Source organism: Panthera pardus, unplaced genomic scaffold, assembly GCF_024362965.1.
Source record: "Panthera pardus isolate Hobbes unplaced genomic scaffold, ASM2436296v1 HiC_scaffold_13, whole genome shotgun sequence".
NCBI lineage: Eukaryota > Metazoa > Chordata > Mammalia > Carnivora > Felidae > Panthera > Panthera pardus.
This window is the reverse complement of record NW_026526688.1, coordinates 25,481,631-25,492,550: the sequence shown is the minus strand read 5'-3', so window position 1 is coordinate 25,492,550 and position 10,920 is coordinate 25,481,631. Positions and strand designations below refer to the sequence as shown.

General features: G+C 36.9%; 1 protein-coding gene across 6 annotated transcripts in view; it reads right to left on the bottom strand.

Annotated features, from left to right (window-relative positions):
• DLC1 (DLC1 Rho GTPase activating protein) overlaps positions 1–10,920 on the bottom strand; it is a 557,617-nt gene that overhangs the window by 202,320 nt on the left and 344,377 nt on the right. For all 6 annotated transcript variants that reach the window (XM_053900920.1, XM_019466767.2, XM_019466775.2 and 3 more), the window contains one exon: positions 10,073–10,106. In XM_053900920.1, the coding sequence (XP_053756895.1) occupies positions 10,073–10,106 (34 nt within the window). The remainder of the gene's footprint in view (positions 1–10,072; positions 10,107–10,920) is intronic.

Sequence of the window (10,920 nt, the reverse complement as noted above, 5' to 3'; positions counted from 1 at the left end):
AACTAAGGTATATCAATATAGTGAAATATTAGTGCTACAAAGAAATGAGCTATCAAATTATGAAAAGACATGGAGGAACCTTAAATGCATATTACTAATTGAAAGAAGCCAATCTGAAAACCCTACACACTGTACCATTATTTTTTGTTTTATTTTATTTTATTTTATTTTATTTTATTTTATTTTATTTTATTTCGTTTCATTTCGTTTCGTTTCGTTTAATTTCATTTCATTTCTAGAGACAGAGAGAGAAAGAGTGGGGTAATGGGGCAGAGGGAGAGAGAGAGAGAATCTTAAGCAAGCTCCAGGCTCAGCATGGAGCCCTATGTGGGGTTCGATCCCAAGGACCCTGTGATCATGACCTGAGTGGAAGTCAGGAGTCAGACACTCAACGAACTGAGCCACCCAGGTGCTCCTACATGCTGTATCATTCCAGTATCACACAGAAAAGCTTCCCTATCCCCCATATCCTCTGTGCTTCATCAATTCATGCCTCTCTATCCCCAACCCCTGATCTTTTTACTAAATCCATAGTTTTGCCTTTAAACGAATGTCATATATTTGAGCTGTACTTGCCACTAAATTTTTCTGTGAATCTAAAACTGCTCTAAAAAATAAAGTTTATTTATTAAAAATACCCTTTTTAGGTGTACAGCGTTATGCTAAATGATTTAAATTTTTTTTTTATGTTTATTTATTTTTGAGAAACAGAGAGTGACAGAGCACGAGTGGGGAAGGGGCAGAGAGAGAGGGAGACACAGCCCCAGGCTCCAAGCTGTCAGCACAGAGCCCCGTGCAGGGCTTGAACTCATGAATGGTGAGATTATGACCCGAGTGGAAGTTGAACGCTTAACCAACTAAGCTACCCAGGCGTCCAGGGTAGTGACTTTTAAAAACATGCTTAAGACTATTGGAGGCAATGCTGAGACGAATCACTCGACAAAAAACGACAATCCATATATATCATTAAGTATGAAAATGGCCATATTTCAGAAAGCATAAAATTAATATGAGCAGGAGTCGTCATAGAAGACTTCATGGTGAAGGTGAGACCCAAATGAGACCTTAGGAGCTGAGGGAGTTAATTTATGGAAGGGAAATAGGAGGATCAAAGGTCAAGTTACGTAGAAGCAAATTTAGGGGAAAAGTGTTGTTGCTACCATGGCTACAGCGGAAGGTACATGTTAGAAGAGGATGGGAGATAAGGTTGGGAAGGAAGGTCAAGGTCAGGTTATGGAAAAATTTATTCATCAGCCTGAGGAGTCTTGGCATTTAACCACTACATACAGCATACAGCATAGTAGTTAAGAGCATGCATACTAGTCTGTGTTGTTTGCTTTGAATCCTGCCTCGGGCAAAGTGTGACTTTGGGTATTTTAGGCAACCTCTGAATCTCAGGTGCCTCCTCTCTATAATATGGAAAACAGTAACACTTACCTTATAGGGTTGCTAGAGGATTTATTGAGTTTGTATCTATAAAGTGCTTAGGAAAGTGCAGGCACAGAGTAAATGCTTGCTGTTATTATTCATTCAACCATTCATTCTACAAACATTAAGTCAAAGACCTTCTAAGAGGCTGGCATTATGCAGATGAAGAGAAAATGTCTGCCTTTCAGGAAATCATAGCACAGCAGGGAAAATATTTGGATAAATATATCCAAGAAGACCAGAGACTTAAAAAGGTAAATTAAAGAAGTGAAGAATTATACTATTATCCTCCATTTACTAGTTTCCTTAAATCCCTAGGAAAGAATTGATTGAACATTTATATTAAAAAGAAGCTTATAATGTTAGAATTTGGAAGTCACTGGAATGTGTTTTCTGGTTAGACAAAATTTTAAAACAAAAACCAAAAACCCCATTGTGGTGGGTAAGTGGGGGCTTTAGGGGATCATTTTGCTTAAACATCACTCCTAGAATTCTAGAAAATATTTATTTATTTATTTATTTATTTATTTATTTATTTACTTACTTACTTATTTATTTACTTACTTATGTTTCTTTATTTTTGAGAGGTGGAGAGAGACAGAGCACTAGTGGGGAAGGAGCAGAGAGAGAGGGAGACACAGAATCCAAACAGGCTCCAGGTTCTGAGCTGTCAGCACAGAGTCCAGTGTGGGGCTTGAACTCATGAACTATGAGATCATGACCTGAAATGAAGTTGGATGCTCAACTGACTGGGCCACTCAGGCGCCCTATAAAATCTTTTCTATCTGATTACAGTAATCAGGAGAAAATAGCTTTTTGAATTCATGATCCATTCTCCTGAAATAGCCAGACTGGTGTTCGGCACAACCTTCCCACAACAAAATGGGCACCAGCCTTGTCTTGGACATGAGTAAATTCGTTATGGTTGTTAATAACTGCCTTGGATTTCTCATTTAGATAAACCACATCTCAAAATGTGATTTTTAGTCTACAATAGAAATATTTATGCATCCATCTGGGAGAGATATTGATCTCAAAGTTTTGCCTCTAGAAAAACAAATCAGAGTCCTTCAAACCAAAGGAGGGTCAGTGAGAGAAGAAAAGCACAGTCATACCAGTAGAGTGGTAGGTCATTTCACACTCAGGTCAAAGTAATACTTGTTATGTGTACCTTTCCAAAGTACATGCACCTCCCTAAGAAAGTAGAATCAATGTACAACTATCTTGTGGGTACATATTTGTCTATGTATTCATATTATTAATAAAAGTAACTGAACTGCAAACTGTGCACTGTGAATTCTGTAAAAGTAAATATTTGAGGGCATCTAAAAATGATAATATTTTCAAACTATGTGGAAGTTCTTCTATTGCTCTGTAAAACAAAACTGATGGAAAGGGGCCTTTTAATAAATTGTTCTTCAGGGAAGATTGGAAGGACACGTTAATTTTTCTAGTGATAAAAGGTCAATGTCAATTAAAATACCGAAATGCAAAACTTCCTCATTAGTATGCACGGGTAGTTCCTCGCTCCCTCTTCCCAGTCCTGATAGCCATTCTTTCAAGGGATGAAGCAGGGAACAGAATGTGCACAAGGCTTTTTGGAGGAAGAAGTTTTAAGCTCGTCAAATGTGAAGAGTTATGGTGGTTGATAGACTTAAGATTAATGTAGTGCATGCATGATTCAAAACTATTGTTTGGGTATCTGCCTGTGCAAGGATCCTACACTGGGTGCAGGGTGACAAAGATAAAATGGAGGGCGTTTATACCTTCAAGAGCTCCGAGCCTGATAGGGAAGATAATTCATGAACAGGAATACATCACAGGGATCACTACATGTCATAGAAAGATCCAGCCACCTTTGGCTATGGAGACCTGAGAAGGCCACTCCAAGTACAGGGGGAATCATTCAAATTGCAACGCATTAAAGAGAAATTATCACGTACCTGTGCTGCTTGAAATATCATTGGGAAGGAAAGGAAATATGTTTGATTGGTTCTGGTGACATACTAGATTTACTTTTCCTACTTGGTAATAAATGAAATACCAACAGAACATTTAGAAACAGGTTTAGAAAATTACCTGTACTGAAAAATATCCTATGAATTCAAGATTTTTGGCATTTAAGAATAGCTTACTTATATTTTTCATGAACTCCTTGATACCTGAAAGCTAATGTGTTTCCTCTCAATAGCCCAGTCAACCACAGCCAACTTTTCATGGATTGGTTTACATTGGGTTTCAGAGAAACTGAGAGGTTATGTGTGGGCATACCCTAAATTCCTTCCTCATAAAAAAGCAAGCAAACAGAGACCATAATACTAAGAAAAGTGGAGCAAGTGAGTATTTATAAGCTACTAGTATAAAAATAATGAAATTCATTTTTGGAGAGCGAAAGGGAATAAAGAGTTTGGAACGTTGGCCAAAGCCCAGCCTGGCCAGATAAAGACAATTTTCAGATCCTGCCGAACCCTGTAAAACAGCTGGGGGTCTTTGCAGTCACAGAAAGCACTTCACTTAGAATAGAATGATAAGATTCTGCATTTGGCTCTGGGAGTATTACATGTATGGAGTAAAGCATTTGTTGATTTTTTTTTAAAAAAGATCTTGTTTATTCATTTATTTATCAAATATCAAGCAACTACTGTAATGTCATACATTGGGAGTATAAGTTGAATAAAACGAAATTCCATCTTTCAAGATGCTTACGGTCTAGTGAGACAGCACTAAAACCAGTCTGATCTGTACTAAAATGGAGACATGATATGGAGCAGAATGTTTCAAAGGAAAACTGAAATAGAGCGGTCATATTTTTGTTCTTTCATTAAATCCCAGTATCTGTAGATATTGAAACCCGATTTAGAGCAGAATACATCACATGGATAATTCCCTGAATCAAGCAATGATAATCAGATTGGAAAAGGGGGAATATCTTTGCATTTCAGTTTTGGGTTTTTGTGTTTTTGTTTTTGTCATCTGTATTTCTCTTCTCAGTGATCAAAGGCAGCCGAGAAAATTAATACCAAAAGGCACCAAGTCTGGGCTTTGTTATTAGGTGTGTTTACAAGGAACTTGGAATGAAATTATGAAAACCCTGATTTTTCTCCTCACACATTTGTCACAAAGAAGTATTTGATTTCTATGTTCTGCCTTACTAGCCACAACACAAAATGTGGAGAGACTGTGAATCTGTTATATGCTTCTGAAAGCTATCTTTCACAAGTGTTTCAGGCTATAATTATTCATTATCTTGATTTTAACATTTTCTGGCCAACAAACTAACCTAAAGGCAGGAGTACAAACATTCTAAGAAAAATGACCAAGGAATGCAAACAAAGTCAGATTCTAAGTCATCTTTCTCAATGGTGCGCTTTACATATTTGTATGAGATAGGTCCACAAATAACACCATTAATTAATTACCCAGCTGAAATATTTGGCAGTTATAGGGGTAGTAGGAGTAATGGGAGGGGGGGAGAGTGAGTTATATAAATTTTTAAACTGTATTAACATTAAATCATTAAGATTGAAGTCAAAGCATCTTTGTAGTTATAATTTATTGGTTAACATGTATTTACAGAACACTCACTTATGTGCTTATTAGCTGTTTTAATTATAGGGCACACAGACAATATTCCTTATCTAGAAAAGCTCATGGCCTAGACATGAGGGCATACCACAAAGCAAGACAATAAGATTGCAGTAACAAACACAGAGTTTTCTAGGGGCACGGAAAAATCAATGACTAACTCTGCTTAGGAAGTAATTCATTAAGGAGACAATATTGTTGGATCTAATAAAACAAGCAGAATTTTCAAGACACTCAGGGCAAAAACTTTGCCATTTTTGGTTAATATAATAATGGTCTATTTTTCAGAGCTGCCATGCATTCTGACAAAATTGGCGAGGTGTTCTGTGATTTAACTTTAGAATGAGAGATTTCATATTACTTTATACCGCTACTTTTCAAATATGCTCAGTCACACTTGGGTGACTAAAATGCAATGCTAATTTTATAGGCATCTATGCAATAGAGGACACATTCTAAATCACCAGTGTAGACATTTTTCTCTCCCACGCAATTAAATGAAATTATATTCATTTAGGATGAATGTCCATATCTTTTTCCCTCCGAATAAGCCATTTATCTCTTTTTCTATCTCTGCCTATCATCTATATTTTTGAAAGGTGGTTGCATGATGCAGGCAAAAGTAAGACACAGAGCTAGAAAGGGCTCTGCGGCTGTATGAGATGGCTGAAGTTGGATGAACAAACCAGCAAACCAACACAAAGGAAGAGAAAGGGGAGAAAATATTGGTAGGTATATTGGTGAGACCCCTCACAGGAAACCGATGCTACATTGGGTAACTGAGGAAAGTTTAGTAACAGAATTATATATAAATTTAGGGAAGCCACAAAGCCCAGAGGAGAGAATGGTTTTCAGTACCTGGGACTTGTGTGGAAAGAGTCACCTAAGAGAAGCTGGCAGGGACTCCTTGGGAAACAGATGGGGGCTAACTACCCAACTCCACAGCCCCAATGTCACACCCTGCCTTCCTCTCCTCCCAGTCTCCTCTTATTGGTGGAATAGGGAAGGAACAGGGAAGGGAATTGAAGGAATAGGGAAGACAAAAAGGTGGGCAGTCCCCTGGTTCTTTCTGTCCACACTGGTCAGCCTCCAGGGTACAGAGGTGACAAGAAGTAGTAGATCTGGGTGACAAAATGGACATTATCTAGCACAATACATTAGACTGCTTCCAGATTACAAATGGCCAGGTATGATGCAGGCAATTTGACCTTACCCTGTAGAGAGCCAGGAGGAGGAAAAAGTTAAAGCAGAAATTGATACGATCAGGTGGTGCTTTTCAAACATCACTCTGGTGACAGTGTAGAGAGTAGACTGGTGTAATGACAGGTTGAGTCAGGGAAACCAGTTCTGGTTGCTGTGGCAAAAGTCCATGGGAAGTGGAGGACTGCATTAATGCAATGGCAGGGAGAAGGGACGAGGGTTGATTAGAAGGCAGTGTTGACAGGACTGTGTGTAGGGGGTGAGGGAGGAAGGGTGGGAATTGGGAAGACACTATCCAATTACCCCAGGGACTAGGGATGTAGTGGATAATATAGTCCTAGGAAAATAGGATGCAGGGTATACATTTCTCATGGACAAACTGTGAAAGTTGAAGATTATCTGTTCACAAGAGAGAACTTCACCCTAATAGAGACAGGAATTTCTAACGACAGGTTAAAATATGACCAACTCTGTGTGTGCTGTGATAACTTCTGTCTGAAGTAACTCACTCAAAGGCTTACAGAGAAAGTGATCTCTTTTTTCCACATGGATGGCTGCTTAACTGTTAATTGGTGCCCTGAGGAAGCATTTAAGAGCTCTTGGATCAGACATGGGCAGTAGTAACACAGCTAGCTTCTATTTGGCTTGTACACATGGTAGTTATAAGCACAACTAATTATCATAAAAAACAGCTACCATTTTTTTCAGGGCCTATTTTGTGCCAAGCATTGTTGCCTTACAACAACAACACGGCAGCTTCTTTATTTATACTTTAGAAATGGGAAAATGAGGAGGTTAAGTAACTTGCTCAAGGCCACACAGATAGGAAGCAGATGTGCTAGAAAGTATACCAATGGCAATGCGCCCACTCTTTAGGGGCAATACAGATGCTGGTGGTATAAGGGAGTTATATGAAAATATTATGTGTTGGATACAATTACACATGAATACTTATGTGATTAATTATGATTTTTTAAAATAAATTAATTGCACCCCATTTCAGATCCTGAGAACATACATTTTGATACTTTGATTCTTTTCCTGGTAAGCTTTCTGAATAAGGTGGTTTAAGAAATTCTCAATTGAGAAGAGGAAAAGGAAGATGCTCGCCCAATAAAACATTGAGACTAAGTTCCTTCAGGGAAAGGAACATGCCTTATTCATAAAGTGCTTCCTTGATAGAACCTAAAAAGACACCTAGTATATGTTGCTGCTCTGGATATGTATTTCTGGAATGAATGAACCAACAGGAGGCTCTTTCAAAAGTGTCTCCCCTCGGAGATTTTTGTCATCACAAGGTGGAAGATGAGCAGCAAGATTAATTCCACCAGGCTGTATTTACATAGCAACATGGATCAGAATAGAAGATGTCTACTTAAAGCACACACAGAAACAACCACACAACTGTATCTCAAGAATTATTAATGGAATGTACCCAAAATGATTTTTTCTTTTTTTTAAGAGCTTCACAAGGCCTGGTGGGATTGGTTCCAGTTGGCTTGGATGAGAGGTCACACAGATTAAAAATAGACTTTCTTAATATGGAACAATAGGCTACATTCATTTAACAAGACAGAAAAAAAAAAAAATGACAGGCCTCAGGGTGGGAATGAAGCTTAATCCTATTTACGAGCTCAATTAACCCTCAGAAGATTGAGTAGGTCCTCTGCCTTCACTGCCATTCTTCTGTCTAGCAGAGCTTAAAAACAGAGATTCATAAAGAGGAATACATTTGTATATAACTGAAAATATTTTAAATGGGGCATAATAAAGTTTAGTAATACAAGAACCAGTTTGCTTAGGCCATTATGGTCCTTTAAAACTAGAAATAAGTCATTCTCTTTTAATTGTCGAATCTGTTACCATTATTAATAAAATATTCAAACACAAGTCTTTATCTTGACACGTAAATTCACCGATTCTTAAAAAATAATTTCTTTCCTATAATTATCAAACAAAATTACATTTCCTTCTAAACTAATCAGTACACTCTCAAGAAATCTGCATCAAAATCCATGCTGGAGTAAATTCCAATTATTCTCATGTTTTAATATATAGAAGCCAGGTTCTGTTCAAATTAGTCCATCCTGGGTCAGACATCTGGGGGCCTGGATAGGTCATATGTATCAATGGGTAGACCTTATTTTCACAGATCACCTTGTGGAACCTCTTTTGGAATGGAATTTATCAGCTCTTTTCATTGGTGCCCTAGGATTATAGAAATGACTCAAATCATTAAAGAGTGACCATTTCATGTTTTTGGCTTTTTTTTGTGGTTAGATCATGATAAAAAGTGGTGGTTTCATTATATTTATGCTTCTTGTTTAATTAGTTCTTTGTTCTAATAAAACTATCTTTAAAATATTTGAGAAGCTTGAAACACTGAAGGCTTCTCCCTATCAAACCAAAATTATTTAAATGGCAGAAGGAAAAGTAACTCTGGCTCTTCATTCCCTCAAACAGTGGCATTTCTATCCCTTCCTCCTTCCCCTGCCCCATCCCCCAGCCAAGAATTCACATCCTAATTTTCTCCTTAGGGTGTAAAAGAATTTGCTGACCTTCTGGAATAAGATGGCAACTTTGCTGTTATAAACTTTGTTTAAATTGCAGCTACTCTTGGAAATTACAGAGACTGTCACAACCCAAGATAAAGCATGACTTTGACCTTCTTTCTCTTTGTGATGTAAATGTTACTTACCCATTTATTTCTTGTCCCACCAGCTAGATACTAACACATCTATTTAAGGTATTAGAGCACTGGAACTATAATTCGAATTCATTTACTACATGCTATGAACCCGTTAAATACCACTGCCTTGTTAAATTGAACAATTTTTCTCTCAAACTGCCAGTTCAGTATTTTCCTTCTGTTCTGAAGGGCTACCTTTCAACATATTAGAGTCAAGAAATCAGATATAGCCTAAACAGGAGAGAAAAGTTAAGCTCATGGAAGGATACAAACTATGAAAGCTCTTTTGTGAAAACTACCCGGTGGCAAAAGTAAGGTCACTGAACTAGAAAGAGAACATCCTCCATATAAAAATTATCAGACAAACTAATGCTTTCGTGTGAGGTCATTTAAGTCATGACATCATTTAGATGATAGCATAAACTTTAACATGGTTCTTACAAAGTCACAAACACCAAATTTCTAAGTGATATGCTTCAAGTTTGGTAGTATATCTTCAATTTTTAAAAAAGATTATTCTTATTATTATACATAAAACATAAAACAGTACTCAGGATAACCAAAAGATATTTTTGAAAAGCACCTGATTCTATCAATCCAAGTCTAATTTTTCACATTTCCATGTTTCTCCTTAGTCTTTATCCATTTCCCATTGTACTGCTAAGCGTTATAATCATAGCCCAGAGCATAGATACATTTTCTAATTTTCTCATACAATCATTCATATTGCTTCAAAATTATACTTTTGATGGTATAGCATCAGTTTTAAATAAGTACACTTCGTTCTGTGACTACTATTGTAAGCTATTTAAGACGAAAAAATAAATCTTGATGATTATTGACAATTGATTTCCAAAGGCTGTTCCCTGGTACACTAAACAACATCTAATTCTTTTCCTCAAGAAAAAAAGTTGTGGTTATGGTTACAAGTAAGTCTGCAGGAAGCATACATCTTATTCTAACATGATGTAACGTTCTGTTAGAAAACCACATTTTTTTCTTACATTCTGAGCAAAACAAATAGATTTTTCAGAAATTCAATTATAACATTTGCCTAGAAATTGATGAGATTTATACACTTTTGATATTTAATAAAATGTCTACATGAAGATGGAATTTTATTCTAAAATAGGAAAATAGGAGGGAAAACATAACCAAATGTCCACTTACCAGCCGTTTCCTTCTCTGAAATACCTGGAATAGCCTGAAAAAAAAAAAGCCACAAAAATTATGTTATCACTAGAAAGAAACATCAAAATGTTATTAGGAATACAATGAACTACCATAAATGGAGCAAATATTAAATAGAACCCAGCAGTAGAGAAATGAGCAGGCAGGGGAACTGAATAGACATTTTTCCATAGAAAGCATACACATGGCCAACAGGTACATGAAAAGGGGCTCAACATCACTAATCATCAGGGAAATGCAAATCAAAACCACAATGAGGTATCACCTCCCAACTGTTAGAATGGTTATTAAGAAAAAGACAAGAAATAACAAGTGTTGGCAATGATATGTAGAAAAGGGAACCCTTGTGTACTGTCAGTGGAAGAGTCAATTACACAGCCACTAAGGAAAACAGTATGGAGTTTCCTCAAAAAATTAAAAAATAGAACTACTATATGACCCAGCAGTCACACTTCTGGTGTGTATCCAAAGGAAATGACAAGAGGATCTCAAGGAAACAGCTGTACCTCCACGTTCATTGCAGCATTATTCACAACAGTCAAAATATGGTAACAACCTAAGTGTCCATCAATGAATGAATGGATAAAGGAGATGCGGTATATACACAATGGAATATTATTCACGCATGAGAAAGAAAGATATCCCACCATTTGCAATAACATGGACCTAGAGTACATTATGCTAAGTGAAATAAGCCAGACCAAGACAGACTCTGCATGGTATCATTTATATGTGGAATTAAAAAAAAAAAAGTGGAACTTCTGGAATCAGAGAGTAGAGATGTTGCCAAGGGCTGGAGAAATATGGAGAATTTGATAAAAGGGTAA